The sequence below is a fragment of the Hirsutella rhossiliensis genome (genome assembly GCF_020360975.1).
Source record: "Hirsutella rhossiliensis strain HR02 chromosome Unknown scaffold00005, whole genome shotgun sequence".
In the NCBI taxonomy this organism is placed as follows: domain Eukaryota; kingdom Fungi; phylum Ascomycota; class Sordariomycetes; order Hypocreales; family Ophiocordycipitaceae; genus Hirsutella; species Hirsutella rhossiliensis.
In genome coordinates this window covers 3,441,746-3,465,001 of record NW_025408671.1, presented here as the reverse complement: position 1 = coordinate 3,465,001, position 23,256 = coordinate 3,441,746, and the positions used below count along the sequence as shown (strand labels likewise).

The 23,256-nt window shown below is 58.4% G+C and overlaps 5 protein-coding genes across 5 annotated transcripts; 4 read left to right on the top strand and 1 right to left on the bottom strand.

Annotated features, from left to right (window-relative positions):
* Nucleotides 1-3,068: 3,068 nt before the first annotated feature.
* Nucleotides 3,069-6,735, top strand: HRG_05762 (WSC domain-containing protein; the record flags this gene model as incomplete). The annotated part of the gene is made up of 5 exons (XM_044864233.1): nucleotides 3,069-3,211; nucleotides 3,276-3,587; nucleotides 3,660-3,796; nucleotides 3,886-4,030; nucleotides 4,110-6,735. The coding sequence occupies 5 exons, from the start codon at nucleotides 3,069-3,071 to the stop codon at nucleotides 6,733-6,735; spliced, it is 3,363 nt and encodes a 1,120-aa protein (XP_044720765.1).
* A 1,480-nt stretch (nucleotides 6,736-8,215) lies between these two features.
* HRG_05761 (carboxylesterase family domain-containing protein) lies at nucleotides 8,216-10,221 on the top strand (the record flags this gene model as incomplete). The annotated part of the gene is made up of 7 exons (XM_044864232.1): nucleotides 8,216-8,344; nucleotides 8,415-8,805; nucleotides 8,876-8,917; nucleotides 9,006-9,201; nucleotides 9,255-9,712; nucleotides 9,764-9,773; nucleotides 9,822-10,221. The coding sequence occupies 7 exons, from the start codon at nucleotides 8,216-8,218 to the stop codon at nucleotides 10,219-10,221; spliced, it is 1,626 nt and encodes a 541-aa protein (XP_044720764.1).
* Nucleotides 10,222-10,805: 584 nt separating this feature from the next.
* HRG_05760 (UPF0041 domain-containing protein) lies at nucleotides 10,806-11,542 on the top strand (the record flags this gene model as incomplete). Its single annotated transcript, XM_044864231.1, has 3 exons — nucleotides 10,806-10,878; nucleotides 11,146-11,218; nucleotides 11,281-11,542. The coding sequence occupies 3 exons, from the start codon at nucleotides 10,806-10,808 to the stop codon at nucleotides 11,540-11,542; spliced, it is 408 nt and encodes a 135-aa protein (XP_044720763.1).
* A 2,889-nt stretch (nucleotides 11,543-14,431) lies between these two features.
* On the top strand, nucleotides 14,432-18,587 carry HRG_05759 (carbamoyl-phosphate synthase L chain, ATP binding domain-containing protein; the record flags this gene model as incomplete). Its single annotated transcript, XM_044864230.1, has 12 exons — nucleotides 14,432-14,570; nucleotides 14,667-14,687; nucleotides 14,739-14,746; nucleotides 14,821-14,832; nucleotides 14,890-14,927; nucleotides 14,989-15,020; nucleotides 15,080-15,199; nucleotides 15,252-15,313; nucleotides 15,379-15,705; nucleotides 15,772-18,011; nucleotides 18,108-18,423; nucleotides 18,480-18,587. The coding sequence occupies 12 exons, from the start codon at nucleotides 14,432-14,434 to the stop codon at nucleotides 18,585-18,587; spliced, it is 3,423 nt and encodes a 1,140-aa protein (XP_044720762.1).
* A 527-nt stretch (nucleotides 18,588-19,114) lies between these two features.
* HRG_05758 (uncharacterized protein) lies at nucleotides 19,115-20,214 on the bottom strand (the record flags this gene model as incomplete). Its single annotated transcript, XM_044864229.1, has 4 exons — nucleotides 19,115-19,380; nucleotides 19,439-19,619; nucleotides 19,715-19,984; nucleotides 20,038-20,214. 4 exons carry the CDS (start codon nucleotides 20,212-20,214, stop codon nucleotides 19,115-19,117), a joined length of 894 nt encoding a protein of 297 aa, XP_044720761.1.
* Nucleotides 20,215-23,256: the final 3,042 nt, after the last annotated feature.

The window sequence follows — 23,256 nt, the reverse complement described above, 5'->3', positions numbered from 1 at the left end:
TTGGAGCAACAAAGCCCCGAGAAACCCTGGAATCGCGAGCGCCAAGCGATGGCGGCTGTCTTGCTGCTTGGTACTGTGTGGTCGACGACATTGGCTTGCGGCCGGGACGCTTCAGCCGACGGAATCAAGGGCCAATCCCTTGTCTAGATGAAAACGAACGACGCTTGAAGGGGGGCTTGTATTCGGTTGTACGGCACTTGGAGGGAACGGCTGGCCGGCCAATCTATGCCTGCCGCCAGACGTACCTATGCAGTACACGGAAGCATTGCAGGCACATCACAATGAGTGCTGGATGCGGGTTGCCTGCTTTCCGGAGTTAAGGGGAAGGACGAAGTTCAGCCCCGTCCTGGACGAAGGCACCCAAGTACGAAATAGATGCGAAATGTGGCCGAGCTTGGGCGTGGGGCTAATGAACAAGAGGGTGCTTGACTGTCGAGAAGGGTGGTCTCTCAGCCGCATTGCTATATGTGCCCATGGGGGGAGAAGGTGTGCATGGAGCTGAGGCGAGGGTCCCTCGTGGCATGTCCAACACGTAGGGGCCAAGATGTGGATGGGCTCATGACTGGGCCCATTACTGGGTTGGACAGAGTGAGGATACGAGCTGCAATCTGGAGCGTTGTGCAGCCCAATCAGAGGCAGCTGGGGGCTAATTTAGGCATTGGAGTGCGCATGTGAGTTGAGAGGATGGGCCGGCGAATCGACAGAGCATGTATGCATGCCACACCTACATATCAAGTATGTAGGATGGTAGGTAAGCAAGGTACCGTACGACAAACATGGCCAATTGTGGCGATGGCCTTGTGATGCGCTGGATGAGTGAGGCCCTGCTCAGTTGAGTGAGGCCCTGCTCAGCCCGAGCGACGGGGCGGAAGTGGTGTAGAGTCGGGAGGCTGCCGGCCGCCGCTGGAAGAAGCGAATCGTCATTGCCCGCGAGTGGAGGGAGGGAGGGACGGTGTTGCAGTTTGCTTCATGATGGGAAAGATGGTGTTGAAGCTGACCTTCAGGGATCAAGTAAGATAAGGTACCTAGGTAACTTACAGAGTAAGTTACTGTAAGTTACTGTACAATACCTTGAAATGAGCAAAGGCACCGTAATGGGCAAGTTGGTGACTGCCTTTTTCTGCTCCGTTCTGCAAGTAACTTACTTACCTGCTGTACTCTGTACTCCGTACAAAGTACCTACTGGCCTCTGCCCTCCTTTTTCCTCACCACTGACGATCCTTCGACAGCCGAACATGAAAGGCCTGAAATCCTTCGACAACCAAAGATGAAAGGCCTGAAAGCAAGCGAGCCTCGGGCACAAAAAACGCCCGTCCTCGCGCCGCCGTCTTGCCGCCCTCGGACGACTCGCCGACATCGAGAGGAACCCTGGAGCCGCCACCTTGTGCGGCGAACAGGGACTTGCAGGCAGCGGCGGCTATCACTGTTCACTGTACGAATCACCTGGCTCGAATCCTCGCAGGCAGGCTGCTCCCTGCTCGCGCCCGGGCATTCGACCCTGTCTCCAAGGATCTCAACATGTCACGTCGGGACACGCTCCGACAACCTAATGAGTGCATCATGTAGGAGACAGACCCGAGATATCCGCACCATGTACTTGTACTGTACATGGTCGCTTGGAGGGAGCGCCACGGCGGTCGACTGACAATACCCTGCTGATCAGCCGTGGAAATGGATTGCTGACTGCGAGGCTCGATCAAGGTAGACGGCGGGCGAGACCGTCGAGCAAAGGACCCTCGTGACAGCGGCTGACGAACAATATTTTGCATTGCACAGTCGCATCGCCTTTCGCGCGCCGCACCCTGGGGTTGACAGCCGACTCCTTGTTGACAAGGTCAATATCGTCGACTTGCTCTGCCCTACCATTTGCCCGCTGTGCGGAGTTACACCCGCCATACAGAGCGCGAGTACGAAGTAGCCGTCGCTAAGCTTCCCGAATCCACCAGCGCGCTACACGATGGGGGCAAACCAAGGCAGTGCAGCGGTGACGACATCCACTTTGGGACGAAACCTCCGTGCCCCTGTCGCCATGTCCTCGACCGCTCTCTGCTTGCTTTCACCCCTTCTGCCGACGTGTCCTGTCTCCCTACAAGCAAGCCGCCGAGTCGGCGCAAAGAAGCATCAAGCCGTCTCTCCATGCGCGCGAGAGGATAAGGGCCAGGACAATTTTGCCGAGTAAGCAGCTAATAACTCGTCGTCATGTAGCTGCGTCAAGAATAGTGTCGCAACTCTCTCGTATTTCTTCCCACGGCGCTCATCCGGCTGCATCGAGCTGCATATATAATTAGCGCCGCCTCTCCACTCTGCGCCGCCGCCAAGGTTCGACAAGACAAGAAAGCTTTGCACTACAGTAATTACGGGTTCACGTCAAATCAGCCTCGTTGACCCTTTTATGCTTGGTACATGTGGCTGTTTCGACAGTGTAAGTTAATTATGGCCCCCCCTGAATCCAGTACCTCATCAAGCCGCCTCCAACCGCATGCAAATGTCGCGCCGTCGACCGGGACCGTCCGTCTACCCGTTCCAGCCCTGCCGTCGACAAGGGGGGCACCTTGGGCTGATGACCGTCTTAGTTAACTTACTCCCCCCCTTTCATTCTTCCACCTCTGGACAATTTCGTCGTCAGGTGTCCCCATCACTTGCATCATACCACACCACGAGCATGTCCCCTGTTGCTCCCCATGCAGCTCCTCTGCGCCTGAGCTGTCCTCCGTTTCTTCCGCCCTCCCCTCCACCATGACCCTGGAACATCCGCCGCCTTTGACCACTCGTGGTCCCTGGTGGGTGGCTCGCCAAGCCTACGGGTTGTGTGCGCATGCAGACCTGCATCTGCATGCTTGGGCTGTATGGGTGTGTTGCGGGAAAGGGTCGCGGCCGCAGGCCCGACAGGCTCGTGCGCTGATGAAGAGGAAGTGAATATATGACAACCAATGCCCATGATGGCCGTGGCATAGTCCCCTTGGCCCACCACTCCGTTCTCCCATCTGGCGCTGTCACGCGTTCCTTCACTCAATTCTCTTTTCCCCAACTCCGGTGCCGTCGTGCCTCGAGTGCCTCAACCGTCAATCATGAAGGCCTCACCGGGTATTTCGCTTCTGACCCTCGTTTTTCTCTGTTCCCCGGCTCCGTGCCGCGCCACGTCTTTGCGCAAACGTGATCTGGTCGTTCCGCCTGGCTTTGACAATGGGTGGAAGTATCAGGGCTGTTATGTGTATTCATTCCTCCCTCACTCCAACCGTTCATCTGGCTCGCCCAAGATACTCATCAGCGAATAGGGATGTGGGCCGTACGCTCGACGGGCCTGATACGGCCGACCCCAAGATGACAAGTGAGAAATGCGCCAACCTTTGCTTTGGCAAGGGTTATCCTTACGCGGGAACCCAGTATCACACTGAGTGCTACTGCGGCAGCAAGATTGCCACTGGTGGAGTCAAAGTCGTAGAGAAAGACTGCAGCACGCCGTGCGGAGGGAATGCCACACAAGCCTGCGGTGGACCAAAGCGGCTCACCTTGTATCAAACAACTCAAATCACGGGCCCGACGGTAAATCCTGGAGTGGACGGCTGGGCATCCATGGGCTGCTACTCGTAAGTGCCGTTTCCTCTCACGAGGCGGCTTGCGCAAGGAACGAGACTCGCAAGGCTGACCGGACCGGGCAGCGAGGGCACCACGGGCCGTGCTTTGACGCAGGGCATCAACAGCGTTCCCGGTGCGCAGATGACTGTGGCCAAGTGCACGGCGGCCTGCAAAGCCTCGGGCCACTCCCTTGCCGGCGTTGAGTTTGGAGCCGAGTGTTGTGAGTGCTCAGAAGCAGAGAGAATAAGCGTCCGCACACCGATAAAACGCTAACCCCGGTGGCTCGTCTTTCTCCCGTTCTCCCCAAAGACTGCGGCACGAGAATCTCAAACGGGGCAAAGCCGGTGGATGGTGGCTGCAGCACGCCTTGCAGGGGCAACAGTTCGGAATACTGCGGCGGAGGTGGTCGCCTGAACGTGTACGGCAACAACGTGCAGACCCCCACGAGTACGAGGTGAGTGAGAGCGGCCTGGGACCCCCGGGGTGAAAGCAACCACCAGAAGTGGGACTTGGAATACTCGGTACTGATTGAGAGGCCGGAACGTCAACACCAACAGCGCATCGGACGGATCCGCGACCCCGACTGCTTGTCCCAGCCAGCCCCAGAGCGTGGGCGACTGGATGTCGTACGGCTGCTACACCGAGGCGACTGCCGGGCGGGCTCTGAGCGATAAGTCGTACTCGGCCAACGACATGACGCTGGCAGCGTGTGCCAAGTTCTGCGCCGGGTACTCGTATTTTGGCATCGAATTCTCGCGCGAGTGCTTCTGCGGAAGCAAATTAAACGACGGCGCTGCCAAGAGGCCGGACTCGGAGTGCAGCATGGTCTGCTCGGGCTCCGACTGCGAATTCTGCGGCGCGGGCAGCCGTCTGTCCGTTTACAACACCAAGGGCGGCGGTGTCGATCCTCGCAGCACCGCGCAAGGAGGCGCGGGCCCCCAGGTGACGGGGCTGCCGGACGGCTGGGCAGCCTACGGATGCTGGGTAGACGGAGTCAAGGGCCGCATTCTCGGCAAGCAGGTGCCCGATGACCCCAAGCTGACGCTCCAGTCCTGCGCAAAGACGTGCGCGGGCCTCGGCTACACCGTCGCGGGCGCCGAGTACTCGCGGCAGTGCTTCTGCGGCAACCAGATCGTCAATGGCGGTGTCCGGGCCAAGTCGGAGTCAGAGTGCAACTCGGAATGCGGCGGCGACAAGACACAGAAATGCGGCGGGCCCGGCAGGATGAGCATCTTGTCCGTGGGCGAGCCCCAGGTCCTCGAGCCGCCCCGGGCGATCCCCCAGGTGGGCGACTGGGCTTACCAGGGCTGTGTGCAGGACAACGTCAACCAGACGCGCACCTTTTTCTGGCAAAACTTCTTCGAGGCCAACATGACGCCGACGGCCTGTCTCGAGAGGTGCGGCAGCTTTGGATACATGGCCGCCGGCATGGAGTACGGCAAGGAGTGCTACTGCGGTGACCCGGCCAACATCAAAACGGCCGGGGCCAAGTATCTCGACGACACCGAGTGCAACATCCCCTGCACGGGCAACGCCTCGGCCCTCTGCGGCGGCGGCAGCCGGCTGACGACGTATTTCTGGAAGGGCGAGCCTTTCTACTCGTGGAATTTCCCCGAAGCCGGCACCCCGGACGCCGGATCCTACGACTTCCTCATCGGCGGCGTTTGCGTGCCTCTGATGACATCGCAGGCCATCACCGGCAAGGTCACCTTCCTGGAGAAATGGGGCACCGGCCCGCCCAACTCGACGGGCGCCTACGAGCTTGACCTCTCCCTTATTAGCGACTTCAAGGCGGCGTGGCGGGCGATGCACGTTAAGACGGACATCTTTTGCGCCGGCGGCATCACCCTGCCGGACAAGGCCGGCCGCCAGCTCACCGTAGGCGGCTGGTCGGGCGACTCGACCTACGGCGTCCGCATCTACACGCCCGACGGATCTCCCGGGGTGCCGGGCAAGAATGACTGGCAGGAGAATGTCGACGTCCTCAAGCTTCAAGACGGCCGCTGGTATCCGTCGGCTATGATCATGGCCAACGGCTCAGTCCTCGTTATTGGCGGAGAGGTTGGCTCGAACGGCGCCCCCGTGCCGACCCTCGAGCTCTTGCCCTCGACCGGCACCAAGCCTCTGCGCATGGACTGGCTCGAGCGCACCGACCCTAACAATCTATACCCCTTCATGGCCGTCCTCCCTTCTGGAGGCATCTTTGCCGCCTACTGGAACGAGGCTCGCATCCTCGACGAGAATACCTTTGCCACTATCAAGACGCTGCCCAACATGCCCGGCGCCGTCAATAACCCCAAGGGCGGCCGCACATATCCGCTCGAAGGCACGGCCGTCCTGCTTCCTCAGCGCGCCCCCTACACCGACCCGCTCGGCATCCTCCTCTGCGGCGGCTCGACAGAGGGAGCCTCGACGGCGCTCGACAACTGCGTCAGCACCTACCCAGATACACCCAGCCCCAAGTGGACGCTCGAGCGCATGCCGTCGCAGCGCGTGATGCCCTGCATGGCCCCCCTTCCCGACGGCACCTACATCATCGCCAACGGCGCTCACCACGGCGTTGCCGGCTTCGGCTTGGCCAAGGACCCGAACCTCAACGCCCTGCTCTACGATCCGGCCAAGCCCATCGGGCGCCGCATCACCGTCATGGCCAATACGACCGTGGCTCGCCTGTACCACTCGGAAGCAATTACACTGCTCGACGGCCGCGTGCTTATCTCGGGCTCCGACCCCCAGGACGGCGTCAATCCCGAAGAGTACCGCGTTGAGACATTTACGCCGCCCTATCTGCTCAAAGGCAAGCCTCGCCCTACCTTTACGCTGAAAAACACCGACTGGAAGTACGGACAGCAGGTCTCGTTCAACCTGGGAGGTGCCGCACAGAACGGGGACATCGCCGTCTCGCTGCTGGGCTCTGTGTCTAGCACCCACGGCAACTCGATGGGCGCGCGCACCATCTTTCCCGAGGTTTCGTGCTCGGGAACTTCTTGCACCGTCACGTCCCCGCCCGGAAAGTACGTTTGTCCGCCAGGCTGGTACCAGTTCTTCGTCCTGGACGGCGGAATCCCGGCCGTCGGCGTCTTCGTCCGCATCGGTGGCGATCCTGGCGAGGTGGGCAACTGGCCCAAGGGCGACGGCTTCACCAGGCCCGGAGTCTGAGGGGCGAGACAAAGTCATTTTTTTTCCTGTCGAATTTCTTCTCTATTCTCGTATTGTTTAATTTCTCTTAGGGAATGAAGGCTACGAGCACACTCGGGGGCTATCGGAGGAGCACGGCTGTGGAATGAGGAGACAATAAGAGGATGAGAGCGCTCAAAAGGCTTGGCCTGGCGAGCTGATGTATATGCTTTGGGCGAGTGACTGAAACGGGGGCAAGACTCGGTAAACGGAGCGTGAGAGGGAGCATTGGAGCTTAGTTGTGCACTTTGTATGCTTTCTTGGCTGCGCTACCGGACGACGTTACCTAGATTTAGGGCGTGATTGCTGATGTTACTCGCCAGAATGTGTTCATTGACCAACTCTCCACGTTCTTCATACGTCGGTCACGGATTACTTGTTGCGGAGAGGGGCGAGGAGTACGAGGGCTGTTGAGTCTTGTGGCCGGGCACCCTTTCTGGCTTTGCGAGTCTTGGGCCGTTTGGTCGTCCCCTCGCCCTGACCTATTCGCCTATGCTTTCGAATCCTGCCTGAAAGACATAGAGCACGTTCTGATTGTCTTCACCTTCCCTCGAGGTGCCCTCCATCTCCAAGGCTGCTCAGTGAAGGCCCGTCCATAATTACCTGTTGGCAACTGCCCGCGTAGCTTTCAAGCATCCGACCGCTCAGCTCGTCCCCGCCGATCAACCTCGACCCCGTCGGAGACAAAGTCAAGCTAGCCGACTGCTTTGTGCCCCAGAGCAGTGGCGGTGGGTTGAGTCACCTTAGTTCCAGGTCGTCATCAAACCTTGCCGCCGCAAGCAAGCGTGCGCTTAAAAACAAGCATATATGAGGCGCCGACGATTCCCCATCTCGAGCAGCCTGATGTCATCAAGCCCGGTGCGACGACCGATGGACATGCCGAGTTCTGGTTGTATTGATTGGGTGCGATGCGCACATAATATCGCTGGTTCGGATGGAGTCGTGGATGAGCCAGACCCCGGGCTGCAATGCCGGGCGGGGCCGATATTTGCGGGGCCACCGGGGGCGGGCGAGTGCCGGCTCCGGGCTCCCCACGCAAGACGCGACGTCACGATGACAGCTCAGTTCTCCCAGTCTCATCCCCCTTTGGCCGTGTGTTCTCCGTCCCGACTTAGTGGAGCATGATGGCTGTATGTAAGTTGTCAGCCCCTCGGCCGCCGGGCGCAAGTGATGGGGTAGCCCAATGGCGCGAAGCCCGACACGTGTTCTCCATTCTCCCGGCGTCGTTTAATTTCTCCTATTTTTTTTCTTTGGCGTATCGTACTCATGCTAGAAACTATTTTTATTGTTGGAGCAGCAATCCGTTGGGGCAATGTCTCCCAATGCGTGGCGCTTAAGAGGGTATTCCCTTATAATTAATCTTAGTTATATTTTACGGGCATCCCTCTGTCCCCTCATCATGTTGATGATACGGCGCAGATGAGAAGACCATAGTCTGCAGGTGAGACTTACAAGAGTTACAATGATGAGCCGCATCTTGCTTGCTGTCGTTGCCTTGGTCTTGGGCGTGTCTGCCAGTCCGGCACACGCCCCCGAGGGCTTCAACGTCACCGTTGATCTCGGATATACCCTCCACCAAGGCTTCCTCAATGTGGGTGATCACGATGACCTGCGGTCGCCGCATGCCTAGGACCCAAGCTGACCTCACCCTAAATCCCCAGAAAACAGGCGACTTTTACACCTTTAGCAACATCCGTTTCGCCGAGCCGCCGGTGGGCGAGCGACGCTTCAAGCCGCCGGTCCCCGTCTCGACAGACCAACGCTTCAAGCCGCCGGTCTCCGTCTTGACAGCCCACCGCACCGTCAACGATGGATCCGTCGGCATCGCCTGTCCGCAGAGCATGCCGGAGTGGATCCTCGCAAAGGCTGCCAAGGAGCAGGACGGCTCTGCCTCTGCGATGCACCAGATGTTCGAGGTCGACCAGGAGCAAGACGAAGATTGCTTGTTTCTGGATGTCATGGTGCCGAGGAAGATTTATGAGAGAAGACCGGGTGGGATGGATGAGGATTCTGGTCAATACGGCAAAGCCGGCTTTAGCCCAAAGAGTCGAGGTTCGTCAGCCCCGCGCTGGGGTTTTACAGCGGGATAGAGTCGTCAGACTGACCAACGCACGACGTGCAGCCCCAGTCGTGGTATGGATCTTTGGCGGCGGCTATGTCTTTGGTACGTATCCAGCTTGAGCTCCTAGTCTGTTGACGAGCCAGGTCGTATTGTCCTTGGGGACCAAGACAAGAAGCTGATCCATCTTTAGGCCAGAAGCGCATGGTCGGTTCCGAGATCGACAACCCTGCCGGGCTGATTGCGCGCTCCCACGATAACGGCGGCGAGGGCGTCGTCTACGTTGCCATCAACTATCGCCTGGGCTTGTACGGCTGGCTTAACGCCGGCGACGACCAAGACGTCTTTCCCAACGTCGCTCTGCAGGACCAGCGGGTGGCTCTGGAGTGGTGAGCCGACATGCCCCCGAAGTGCCAAGCGTGCAGGCTGACTGGCGGACCAGGGTGAAGAAGCATATCCATCATTTTGGCGGTGATCCCGACAATGTCACCGTCTTGGGCGAGTCGGCCGGTGGCGGCAGCATCATGCACCACATCACGGCAGAGGGTGGGAAAGCAAAGGTCCCTTTCAAACGCGCCATCATCCAGAGCCCTGGCTTCCAGACGGTTGTCGACGCCCCGGGAATCTGGAAGCGTACCTTGTCCACGGCCAGCAAGCTCGCGGGCCACAAGATTCAAAACGGCGCCGATCTTGCTGCTCTCGACCCCGAGACCCTCTCCAAGGTCAACAACAGGGTCGTCGCCGAGTCACCGGACGGCACCTACACGTTCGGGCCAACGGTCGACGGCGGCTATGTGGCCGACTTGCCCGGCGTCCTGTTGCTCGAGGGCAAGTTCGATCAAAGTCCGGATCTGATGATGGGTCACAACGCAAACGAGGCGCTTGTATACCTCGAGCCCGGTGAGATCACCGAGCGCGACATCAAGACCAGGGCCAAGGCCGTCCTGCCAGGGATTACCAAGTGGGTCAGGCGTTTCATCTGGACCCAACTCTACCCGCCGCCGCACAGAACGAAGCTGTACAAGACGGAGCACGAGAGGGGCGTGCTCTTCATGTCGGAGCTCTCCTTCACCTGCAACACACGATACCTAAGCACCGCCTGGGGCAACAAGACGTGGAACTACCGGTTCCAAGTGCCGCCGGGGGCTCATGGCCAAGACTTGTCGTACACCTTCTACAGCGGTCCAAACAACAGGACCGATGGAAAGCTGGCCGAGGACATGCAGCGGTACTTTGCAAATTTTGCGCGGTCTGGCAACCCCAACGTTGGGGGAACGCTGCCTGACTGGCCCGTGTACGGCGAGAGCGCGCGGCTCGCGACGTTTGGACCGGAGGGAATCGGCACCGACGTGGATAAGACCCGGAACGAGCGGTGCGCGTATTGGCAAACGGGCAAGTATCGATTATGAATGGAGAGGTCTGGCTGGAGGTGCTGGGAAGGACGCGCGCTGCTCTGGTTGCCGGTCCGATGCTCGGCCAGTGATTCGCTTTCCATATATCTTGGACCTGTCCGATGGAAGAAGAAGTGAGGAGTAACAGAGCCAAGAGCGGGCAGAGATGAAGGGTGTAATTGTCGTGTCCCTGAATGAGAGCTCCGCTGGTGAATTTGATGGGAAGGTCGACGTGAAGTTTCTGGCGCCAAGTTTAGTTGCTGCGGAAAACGGAACGCCTTGAACGTTGCGACGCGCCCTGGCTTCGTGACTTGCCAATGCATAGGGAACGGGCGGCGTAGACGGATGAACAAGGCGCTAGAAGTCGCGGACGAAGGTTGGTCTTGTCGTCTCTTTTGGGGGGCCCCATAATCATGGATGGAGGTTGACGATATGAGATATGAAGGAGGTGGTCAACGCTGCTGCGTGTGCACGTGACGTGCGGCCCGCCAAAATTCGGCGATGAGCCGCTGGCCCCGGAGCCAAGCATCTTCGCTCTCAATCTCCCTTCCCAAGTCCCTCCGCAGCGCCCATCACGAATTGACGGCCCGGCACTCTTCAAGATGGCGGCACTTGTCAAGGCGGCGAACGCCAAGATCAGATCCAACCCCATGCTGAGCTACGTTTGCTCGACTCGTGCGCCCCCCCCCCCTTTTCCTTCTACTCCGACTGCACTGCATCCGTGGCCTCTCGCAGCGAACACGCCGCATGGGGGCAGTGCCGGGAGACCATGCTCGGGCATCGTGAAAAGCCTCAGCATGCTCTGAAGCGTCTTTGCACCGAGAGCGTACACAGTCAATAGCTCCCGCTGCTCTCGTGACGCTCGAGAGCTTGCCCCGAATATCGGAGCTTGCGGGTTGGACCAGCCCGGAGGAACACAAAACTGACGTCTTGGTGCAACAGACTTCTGGGGTCCCGTATCCAACTTTGGCATTCCTGTGGCCGCTGTCCTGGACACGCAGAAGAGCCCTGACCTGTGAGCCTCCCCATTCCTCCGTCGCCAGTCGCTCCGCCCTTCTAACGCGTCGTCTCTCGCAGCATCTCGGGACAGATGACGGGTGCTCTGTGCGTCTACTCTCTGACCTTTATGCGCTACTCCCTCGCCGTAACACCCCAGAACTACCTCCTCTTCGCATGCCACTTTGTCAACGAGTGCGCCCAGCTCACGCAAGGGTACCGATACCTGTCATACCACAACTGGGGAGGCAAAGAGAAGCTGCAACTTGAAAAGGGCGTCGAGGCGGCCAAGGCAAAGGTCGAAAAGGTCGGCGACAGCGTCAAGAGCGCCGTCAGCAAGTAACCGGTGGCGGCGGCTGCGGCCAGGAGAGCCGTCGGGAGCTCGGGGTGACATGGGCCGGAATATCGGGCGACTGGGCTCCTGAGATCCGGGAAGCCGACCGGTTCCGGGGGGACATCTACTGTATGCGAGCTGACCCTTGTCTCGGGGCCAGCTACGCTCGATCACCAATTACGCAGCTACTCGCACCAAGCACACCCAGCAAGAGGGATTGGGGCCCGCGAGATGCTGTCAGAGGGGCTTGCAAAGCTTTAGACCACAATGAGCAAGCGTCACTGGTGCCCCAGCCATGCCAGGCATGTGAAGAAGGGTGCCGAGCTGATGTTGGCATGGATATGGAAGTCAACATCTTTGTGACCATTTTGGCTCTGATGTAATAAACGCATCCATCCACTTAGTACAGACATGTTGACGTAAGGCGAAGAATAGAGTGCGTCGACGCAGCTGTGCCCCTGGCTGCCTGGCAAGGCACACGGCTCTTGCGCGGAAGGGACCGCGTCTGATGCGATGACACCAGTTGGCTGGCCGTGCTCAGCTTTCCAGAAGCTCCGTGGCTACCGTCGGATACCCATGGCTTACAAGACCGATAGGGAAGGGCCGGGACGTGGGAAGCCAGCTCGGACGGGATGTGACGCCGGATGCATGCGTCGTCATGGAAGTTGCGGGGAAGCCCTGCGGCCTGAGCCAAAAGGGCACAGAGGACGACCGTTTGCCGGGACGGGCTGAGGCCAGCGCATCTTGTTCTTCGCGACTGACCGGCACTGCCTGGGCTTCATGGGGGTATTCGGGTCTTGTAGGGAATGGCCAAGGTCGGGACATCGCGGCTCGAGGCCAGCTACGCTGCTATCCCGTGTCACATGGACGGCACGAGCTCGTTCGTGCGAAAGGATTACGTTGCGCTGCTCACATGCCTCAAGGTCCATCAAAGCCCAGAAGTTGGCGATACAGGGGACCTTGAGGACGTGGTAATCGCGTCTAAGACAAAGACAGCAGCCGAGGCCTTGAGCGTAAAGGGAGCGAGTCGAATGGGAGGGAGGAGGGGCGGGTCAGCCCGCGCACCAGCAGCTCGGGAGAGCACTACCGACACTGGCGAAAATGTTCAGGACGAAACAGCCGGTGGATGGAGGTCTCGTGTCACGAAAATAGCTCTCCGGCGGCTGTCGTCGCGCATCTCGCCGGCCATGACGGGAGGGGAGGGGAGCAGCTCGGGCCAAGGGTCGAAGCTCCCGTCGAAAAGGGCCGTGTAAGCGTTGCCTGATCCCCGTGGATCCCTCCCCCCACGACCGAGAGGATTGGCGACGCCGAGCAACGGGGCAGACGGCGAGGTCGGCGGTGAAACAGGGAGAAGGGAGCTGGAGGAGCACGGTACGTAGGGCGGGGCTGGGTCACTGCGAGCCTGCGTTTTTGGTGCACGTGAGCCGTACAGTGGGACAAAGGGTTTGGGGAGGCGAGCAAGCAGCTCGTGGCAAAAGCGTTGGGCTACTGTCATCATAGGTACAGTAGGTACAGTATGTAGTAGGTAGGACTGAGGATGCCGCATGTACCTCGTGCGTCGCCTGACTGGTCCTCGATACTCCGACCGAGCTGCGGAGGTAGTGGCGGATGCGGTAGGTTATACTCCTGCAAGCCCCGCACTAACATGGAGCATGTTTCGTGAAAAGCTGCTACAAACCAGGAACAACTGAAGAAGCTTATCAGGGCGTCCAAGGATTGCTATCTGAGCGCCATGATTGGCCAATTCAGCATCCGATGCGAGCTGTTACATCGGTCCCGTGCAAGCCTCGAAATAGCAGCCAAGTAACTTATCTCTTGGCCAGTTTCAAGACGGACCAACTCCCTCCACTCCCTCCTCGTCTCTTGGCAGAACCTCCTCGCACATCATCTGTCTCGAGCCCGCTCGGGTTAGCATCCCTTGGCACAGGGCTTTTTAGCCTCCTTGGCCAAGTGGCGGGAGGGTCGAACCGCCAAGCCAAGCCGTCTGTCTGCAGCTATGCGCCGCCTGGAGCAAGCCAGAGCCCCGTGTGGGCGAGGCTTACCGTGCGCGCGCGCAGGCAGAGCACCAAACATAGCTGTCCGAGTCGATACCCGGTGCTTCGACGCAGCCAAGGATGGCAGCAGATCAGGGTCGACGGAGACGCTCCCTGTTGCCGGGCAGGGCCGATCGAATGGCATGCTGGCTTCGGACTTCAACCCGTAGCCGCAAATAAAATTAGCACGAGACCAGGGGAGAACCAGCGGGCACGCACGGGGGTCGTCGTCCTTGTGCAAAACACGTACCAAGTAAACTGGTTTACCTTGCCCGGTAGGTGACTCGTGATGCGTGTATCAAAGCTTGGATGCTCGTGCACCGCAAATCCCCTCATCGGCTGTCGTAGGTACATGCTCTTTGGGGGTTCGGGAGTGCCGAGTACCTGTACATCTACGGATTGGCAGAGAGCTCGGCTTCACCCCCGCAGGCTACAGTGCAAACTCTTGTAGCGCTACCTCCCTCGACACACCCCGAGGTCCCACCCGCCTCTATTTTACCGCTCTCCCTCGACTCTCTCTTCCCTTTCTCCCGTCTTATCCTCCTCAAGCCCATCGCCTCTTGCTTCGCCGTCTCTCCTCGCCAGCCTAGACGCCGACCAAGACGACGTCGACGACGACTGCATCCTCTACCCCTTCCCTCTCAACAGCTCCCGGATAGCGGCTTCCAGATAGCGGCCCCCCGCCCCCACCAGGCCAAAAGACCCCGCGGCGGCACCTCGTCATCTCCGACCGAGCTTGGGGGGAGATTCCACTTCAAACACCTCTCCTCACCTACTACAAATAAATACCACGCCCTGCGCTTCCCTCTCATCCGGCCTCGAAAACTCCTCCAACCCTCTGCTTCCTCGCTGCGTCCGGTCCACAATGTCGGTTCCCGAGATGTCGGCCCCTCAGCTGGCCCTCAGCTACAACGATGTCTTCGAAGACGAGGATGTCGACGAGCCCAGGTCGGTCCACCACATCCGCGCCAACTCGAGCATCATGCAGCTCAAAAAGATTCTCGGTGAGTCATGGACAGCCTCTTCACTTGGCCCGCCCCGCCACTAGCCGCTGGCCCGGCGAGCTCTCGCTAACTGCTTCGTTCTTGCTTGGCCTGCAGTCGCCAATCGCGGTGAAATCCGTAAGTTGCCCACGCACCCTCTCTGCATCTGCATCTGCTAACACGCGCAAGCCATTCGGGTATGCACCGATTGTTGCCCCACCAGTTCCAGTCTCTCGGATTCCCTTGTGCTGACCCTCTCTCGCGACGACAGATTTTCAGAACTGTACGTGACTCTTGATCCGTTCCCAAAAGCCATTGTCCATACTGACCCTATTTCTAGGCCCACGAGCTTTCGCTACATACTGTCGCTGTCTACAGGTACCTTGATTTGAACCGCCCCAGACCTCTCGTGGCACGCCAGTTGCTGATCCACCACCAGTTATGAGGACCGTTTAAGCATGCACCGGCAGAGTACGAATGCCACCTGCACCCCTCTCCTTACGATTGCGTGCTGACGACGTGTCCCACAGAGGCCGACGAGGCATACGTCATTGGCAAGCGAGGCCAGTACACGCCCGTCGGAGCATATCTCGCCGGCGACGAGATCATCAAGATTGCTGTTGAGCACGGCGCTCAATTGATCCACCCAGGTCAGTTCTGCCCACACCTCGACAGGTTTGTCAAGTTGCTAACGCCAGCCAGGCTATGGCTTCCTGTCCGAAAATGCCGAGTTTGCTCGCAATGTCGAAAAGGCCGGCCTCATTGTAAGCCACCCGCTTCGTCCGTCGCTCAGACACATTTAAACTGACCCACTTGGCCCTGATGATAGTTCGTTGGTCCTAGCCCCGACGTCATCGACTCCCTCGGCGACAAGGTTTCGGCCCGCAAGCTGGCCATCGCCGCCGGGGTCCCCGTTGTTCCTGGAACCGAGGGCGCCGTCGCCAAGTACGAGGAGGTCAAGTCTTTCACCGACAAGCATGGCTTCCCCATCATCATCAAAGCCGCCTACGGTGGTGGCGGCCGAGGCATGCGCGTGGTCCGCGACGCCGACAGCCTGCAGGAATCCTTTGAACGGGCCACTTCCGAAGCAAAGTCGGCTTTCGGCAACGGCACCGTCTTTGTCGAGCGCTTCCTCGACAGGCCCAAGCACATCGAGGTACAGCTCCTCGGCGACAACCACGGCAACATTGTCCACTTGTACGAGCGAGACTGCTCCGTCCAGCGCCGCCACCAAAAGGTGGTCGAAATCGCCCCGGCCAAGGACCTCCCGGCCGAGACGAGGGATGCCATCCTGGCCGATGCCGTCAAGCTGGCCAAGTCTGTCAACTACCGCAATGCCGGCACTGCGGAGTTTCTGGTTGATCAACAGAACCGCTACTACTTCATTGAAATCAACCCCCGTATCCAGGTCGAGCACACCATCACCGAGGAAATCACCGGCATCGACATTGTCGCTGCGCAGATTCAGATTGCTGCCGGTGCCACCCTGTCGCAGCTCGGCTTGACGCAGGACCGCATCTCGACGCGCGGCTTTGCCATCCAGTGCCGAATCACAACGGAGGATCCGGCCAAGCAATTCCAGCCAGACACGGGCAAGATTGAAGTCTACCGATCCGCCGGCGGCAACGGCGTTCGTCTTGACGGCGGCAACGGCTTTGCGGGCGCAGTCATCACCCCCTTTTACGACTCCATGTTGGTCAAGTGCACGTGCCAAGGCTCAACCTACGAAATCGCCCGCAGAAAGGTTCTCCGAGCCCTCATCGAGTTCCGCGTCCGAGGCGTCAAGACCAACATTCCCTTCATCGTCTCTCTCCTAACTCACCCAACCTTCATTGACGGCAATTGCTGGACGACCTTTATCGACGACACGCCCCAGCTCTTCGACTTGGTTGGTAGCCAAAACCGAGCCCAGAAGCTGCTCGCCTACCTTGGCGACGTCGCCGTCAACGGCAGCTCCATCAAGGGCCAGATTGGCGAGCCCAAGTTCAAGGGCGAGATCATTCCTCCCCAGCTCTTCACCTCTGACGGCACCAAGGTGGACGTCAGCCAGCCCTGCCAAAAGGGATGGCGGAACATCATCGTGGAGCAGGGTCCCAAGGCCTTTGCCAAAGCTGTCCGCCAATACAAGGGCTGTTTGCTCATGGACACCACCTGGCGTGATGCTCACCAGTCGCTGTTGGCCACTCGTGTGCGAACCGTCGACTTGCTCAACATTGCCAAGGAGACCAGCCACGCCCTGTCCAACCTGTACAGTCTGGAGTGCTGGGGCGGCGCGACCTTTGACGTTGCCATGCGATTCCTGTACGAGGACCCCTGGGACCGTCTCCGGAAAATGCGAAAGCTCGTGCCCAACATCCCCTTTCAGATGCTCCTGCGAGGCGCCAATGGCGTTGCATACTCCTCTCTGCCTGACAACGCCATTGATCAGTTTGTCGAGCAGGCCAAAAAGAACGGCGTCGACGTCTTCCGCGTCTTCGACGCCCTAAACGACATTGACCAGCTCGAAGTCGGCATCAAGGCCGTCCACAAGGCCGGCGGTGTGGCCGAGGGAACAGTCTGCTACAGCGGTGACATGCTGAACCCCAGCAAGAAGTACAATCTCGAGTACTACATGGATCTCGTCGACAAGCTGGTCAAGCTCGACATTCATGTTCTTGGCATCAAGGACATGGCTGGCGTCCTGAAGCCCCACGCCGCCACGCTCTTGATTGGCTCCATTCGCAAAAAGTACCCTGACCTTCCTATCCACGTCCACACGCACGACTCGGCGGGCACTGGCGTTGCGTCAATGGTTGCCTGCGCCAAGGCCGGTGCCGACGCCGTCGATGCCGCCACCGATAGCTTATCCGGGATGACGTCGCAGCCCAGCATCAACGCCATCCTGGCCTCTCTCGAGGGCAGCGAGCTCGACCCCGGCCTGGACCCCAAGCAAGTCCGCGCCCTCGATATTTATTGGTCGCAGCTGCGCCTGCTGTACTCTCCCTTCGAAGCCCACCTCGCTGGACCCGATCCCGAGGTGTACGAGCACGAGATTCCCGGAGGCCAGCTGACCAACATGATGTTCCAGGCCTCTCAGCTCGGCCTAGGCTCTCAATGGATGGAGACGAAAAAGGCGTACGAGCACGCCAACGATCTTCTCGGCGACATTGTAAAGGTGACGCCCACGTCCAAGGTTGTGGGAGACCTCGCGCAGTTCATGGTGTCCAACAAGCTGTCTGCCGACGATGTCAAGGCTCGTGCGTCGGAGCTCGACTTTCCCGGGTCGGTCCTCGAGTTCCTGGAGGGTCTCATGGGCCAGCCCTACGGAGGATTCCCCGAGCCGCTGCGGTCCAACGCTCTGCGCGGCCGACGGAAGCTCGACAAGCGACCGGGCCTGTTCCTCGAGCCGGTCGACCTCGTCAAGGCCAAGAAGGACCTGGTCAAGAAGTTTGGCGGCCCCGTCACGGAGTGCGACATTGCATCGTACGTCATGTATCCCAAAGTGTTTGAGGATTACAAGAAATTTGTGCAGCAGTTCGGCGACTTGTCGGTCCTGCCGACGCGGTACTTTTTGGCAAGGCCCGAGATTGGCGAGGAGTTCAACGTGGAGCTGGAGAAGGGCAAAGTTCTCATCCTCAAGCTCCTTGCGGTTGGTCCGCTGAGCGAGAACACGGGCCAGCGCGAGGTCTTCTTTGAGATGAACGGTGAGGTTCGGCAGGTTACGGTCGTGGACAAGAAGGCGGCCGTGGAGAACGTCAGCCGTCCCAAGGCGGATCCCGGCGACTCGAGCCAGGTGGGCGCGCCCATGTCAGGCGTCATGGTGGAGATGAGGGTGCACGAGGGCTCGGACGTCAAGAAGGGAGACCCGCTGGGGGTGCTGTCGGCCATGAAGATGGTAAGCTTGCAAGGCGCCCTCGTTTTCGTCATGTCGTATACTAACAGGCACCTCAGGAAATGGTCATCTCTGCGCCGCACAGCGGAAAGGTGGCGAGCCTGCAGGTCAAGGAAGGTGACTCGGTGGACGGATCGGATCTGGTGTGCAGGATCACCAAGGGGTAGGCTCGGAGCGGCGGGGGGGATATACACCGAAAGGTCCGTGTAGTCTGGCGCATGAAGAGGCGGATTATTCCTAGGAGTCTGCTTTCCCTTGATAGTTGCAGGTTTTTGAACATGACTTGGAGCATGGTTATGTGCTAGCTAGGCGATGGGGTTTGACGTGAATGTGTGGCTAACCTGTTCAACATCCAATGTCTTGATGAAAGTGGCCGGTTTGGCGTAAAAGCTTGGGGTGATGAGCCGAGGGGGGACTGGTTGGCGGGTATACGGTGGATTAGGACGTGAGGAGCAAGGTCGAAAGGGGCCCCCCTTTTCCCTCCCTTTATCGCACATGAATATATATATATATATCGCAGCTTATATGGACTGTCCAAAGACCGGGCGCCTTTCACAGCACCAACTGCCAAGATGCTTGTTGCCGGATACATGCAGCCATTCTGCGGCACAAGTAACGGATCAATTCAGTATCGGATGCCCAGGCTTGGTCCTCTTATATAGCCGTGCCGACGTGGTGTCGGCTGCCACTCTCTTCATAGGACGCTTGGCCGAATAGTATCGCGAATCCGCTTGTTCCAAACCAAAGTCACCAAGGCAGACGCGCTACGGCCGGGAAATAGCGCCTTGATGCTGGGGATGGTGAAATCCATTTCCAGCCCCTCGTCGATGGCCGTTTTTGCAATCTTTTGTACCATCCGCGAGACAAGCCGGAGCCTCCGTGGCTCCAGAATTTGCTTGGTGAGCTTTTTGAGCTGGACCTGCAGGGCGCCCTTGATGCCGTCGAGTTGCAGCTCGACCTCTGCGTCGAGAAAGTCATCGACTGTACCCGGACACTGAGGGGCAATCTGGTAACTAACTTGATTCGTAGGCCATGATGGCGCCGAGGACGTGGGCGAGGGGAAGCATGACGGGACGAGAGTCGCGGGAGCTCGGCATGTCGAGGTAGAGCTGCTCGACGGCGTCGAGGTGTGCAAAGGCAAGCTCCTTGGCCTCGGCGATGGCGTCGTTTGCGTATTCGACGCCGCGGCTCCAAAACGGCTGCTCGTCGGCCAGGGGCAGTCGACTGCAGCCAGCACTTGAAGAGGAAGACGAAGCCCTTGAGGGTGCTCGGCGAGCCAGCCGCGGGTGCAGACCAGGATATCCTGGCGCGTCAGGTCATGGATGTAGTAGAGCTTGGAGGCCGGGTCGGCGCCAAAGGCATCCTCGAAGACATTCAAGGGCCGGCTCGACAGACAAAACTTGAGGTTGGCCGATCTCGAGAGGGTCTGGAGGAGATGGCGGAGCTCAAAGTGGTCGCCGTCGAAGTCGTCGATGCCGTCGATGAAGATGCAGTGCCCGACGCCAAAGGCACGGTGCTCGGCAATGCGTCGAAGAGCGTCGAGAAGCTCGTGCAGGGTGCACTCCTTTGGGTTTTCGGAATCCAGGAGCCCATTCTCGACCACCGGCGAGGATAGACATCGCCCTTCAGCTCGGGGCTTATGCGGAAGACGTCGTAGAGAAACGTCTGGAGGAGCCCCTTTTGGGATTTCTGCGTCTTGGAGCCAAGCGTCCAGAAGTAATGGGCGGCCACGACGTGCTTCTTGGGGCAGACCCATTTCTCCAGCGCTTTGTGCGTCTTGTCATGGTCGGCCATCCACTTGATCAGCGTCGACTTGCCCGATCCTGCCTTGCCAGACACCGAGAAGATGCCGTCACCGTGTCTCAGGCAGGTGGAGGGAGGGCAGAGAAGTCAAGGTCGTTTCCACGAACTCGAAGCATTTCCACGTCGAAGGGAACAAGCCCGGTGGTGCAAAAGTTGGTTGCCGTCGGTTTCAATATACAGACACTCGGCTTGCGAGCGGGAGCGACAGTGGCATATTAATAATATCCGACAGGGGCTTGATATAGATATACATGGATACCTAATATAGTCTTCAATGCCCAACTAGGTAGTCCCGTACGGGTATTAGGATGTTCCTATATATCAGTTATACCCCTAATGCGTCCCGCTGCTGAGAGCCAGTTACGCCTTGGGGGGTCATTCTATTGATGCCCTGACTCGGCTGACCCCCTGGTTACTTTACAACTTATAGTTCTCCCCAGCAGATGGCCACCGTCCCATCGGTTCACCCACGTGTTTGCCAAGGCCAGCGCTGCGGGCCCTGAAGCGGAGATGGGTGGATCACTACCAGCGTGGATCATCACCAGCACAACGATGGGGTGGAGCCTATAGGCCTTGGAACATCCGACCGCTTTGTGATTGGGACTTGGCGCAATTCGAGGACAAGATGCCGTGGACGGTGCCGAAAATGCGCCCCTTTTAAGTCCCTGCACATAGAAATGGGCACCCCCCTGTTTTGGGCACCCAAGATGGGTGCCCAACCTAAACGGCTGCGTCAACTTCAACAGCAAATTTCACCGCGGAAACGCATCCAATCTGCTAAAAAATTGACGCATGTGTCTTCAAGCCACTACTGATGAAATATACAGAGTCTGACATTCACAGCGCCCTTGAGGCAATCGCCAATGGCGGATCCGCCAAGAAGGCTGCTCGCGATTGGGGCGTCCTGAGGGCAACTCTTTACAATCGCATGCATGGTCACGAATGCAGAAAGGATGCATTTTCTGCTCTTCAGAGGCTTTCAGACACAGGAAAAGCAACTTACCGAATGGATTCTCATTCAGGACGCCTTGGGCCTTCCTCCCACTCACTCGCAGATCAGGCAGTTCGCGCAGCGCATGCTCGCCGTCAAAGGAGACCACACACCGCTCGGAAAACACTGGATGCAAGCATTTTTAAGACGAAATCCTGCAGTTCGGACCCAGAAGTGCCATCACAGAGACTCTGCGCGTGTCAACGGCGCTTCTACCGAGGTAATTCGGCCTTGGTTCAACAATTTCTTCCTTCCGAGATTCTGGCTATTAAGCCGGAGAACAGGTACAACATGGATGAAGCAGGCATCATGGAAGGACTTGGGGAGAATGGCCTGGTCGTTGGCAGTGCTGAAAACGATCTGTACAAAAGAAGACGCCTGGTTCTCGGGTCTGGACGTCGTTCATCGAGTGCGTGTCCGCTGCCGGCACCTTCCTCCCTCCACCCGTCATTTTCAAGGGCAAATCGGTCCAGCAACAGTGGTTCCCAGAAGATCTCAGTACTTTTAGTGACTGGCAATTCACTGCGACAAAGAACGGCTGGACTTCGGACCAAACTGCGGTGGAGTGGCTCGAAAAGGTGTTCATTCCAAGAACCCAGCCACCCGACCCTTCGGAGCGAAGACTGCTAGTATTGGACGGCCACGGAAGTCACGAGACGGTTGACTTCATGTATCTATGCTACCAGCATCAGATTCACCTTCTTTCTTACCTCCCATACCTCTCATGTGCTGCAACCGCTCGATTTGTCTGTCTTCTCCGCTCTTAAGCACTACTACCGCAAACAGGTCGGATTTCTCAGCCTCCTGACCGATTCAAGCCCAGTCGGCAAGCAAAACTTTCTTTCCTGCTACCAGAAAGCACGCGAGCAAGCGCTCACTGTGTCAAACATCAAGGGTGGCTGGAAAGCGACGGGTTTGTGGCCGGTGTCGATGGCGAAGCCACTTTTGAGCCCTCTTCTGCTGGAGAACAGCAACAGACGCAAAAGAACGCGAAAATGTGGCCAATGCATTCAATAGCCACTTACCCACCAGTGACTGGCAATCAGACACATCCCAGATTGCGTGGTCGACCCCGAGGCGCTCGCAAGATCTGAAGGTTCAGGTAGTTCAATTCAACCAGCTAGACGACGACGTGCCCACGAAGAGATTGCTGTTCAGGAAGATCACAAAAGGGTTTGACGAGAAGGATGGCCTTTAGCAAAAGCTCAATTGCAAATTCAGGCACTGGAAACACAATTGGCGGCCGTCAAGCCGAAAAAGGAAGAGGGTGGTCACGAGCCCGAATTCGAGGTTCGCCAATATTGAGGCAATACGACGGGCGCAGGAGGAGGTGAACGCAGCTGAGAATGAAGAATCTGATGAAACCGAAGCTGAGGTTTCAGAAATAGGTGACGATTGTATCGTAGTGCACGGTGGTGGGCAGTGAGAAGGGATTGAATTAATGGTGTTGAAAATGGTCGTGATTTTTTTGGGGTGCCCAAAACAGGGGGGTGCCCATTTCTATGTGCAGGGACTTATCTAGCTTATGGTGTACTTACTTGAGCTTACGCCAGGAACCTGACAAGAGGCATCCAGAAACAACTGCGCTTCTACGGTTATAGGAAAACCCCTTGGCCTGTCCCGCCTGGTCGAAAATCTATAGCCCGTGTTCTCGTAGGCTTCGAGTCGGGGCATCATCGGACTCGGCACGCTGCGCATCAAAAAGGTGGATCTCCCTGCCGGGCGGAGCAGTCTAAGCCTCCCCTTTAACGCCCCGTGCTGCGTAGCTTATGGTGTATTTTGATGAACTTACCAAAGAAGGGGACAAATGAAGGCCATAGAAGGGGCCTAAGCATCTTTCTGGCTGCCGGGGTGCGGTTTAAGAGACACGTCGATACCCATCACTCAGCAGAGCGAGCCTATCAAGACTCGTGCCATGCGAATACTGGCGACGACGTGATCTGGTACCGGCTAGGATTCTAGTGGCTTCTATTATAGTGTGATTTGCTGGCAAGCTGAGGTATCTCGTCCGACGCGGCGTCTGGCTGGATAGTCTTCGTAAA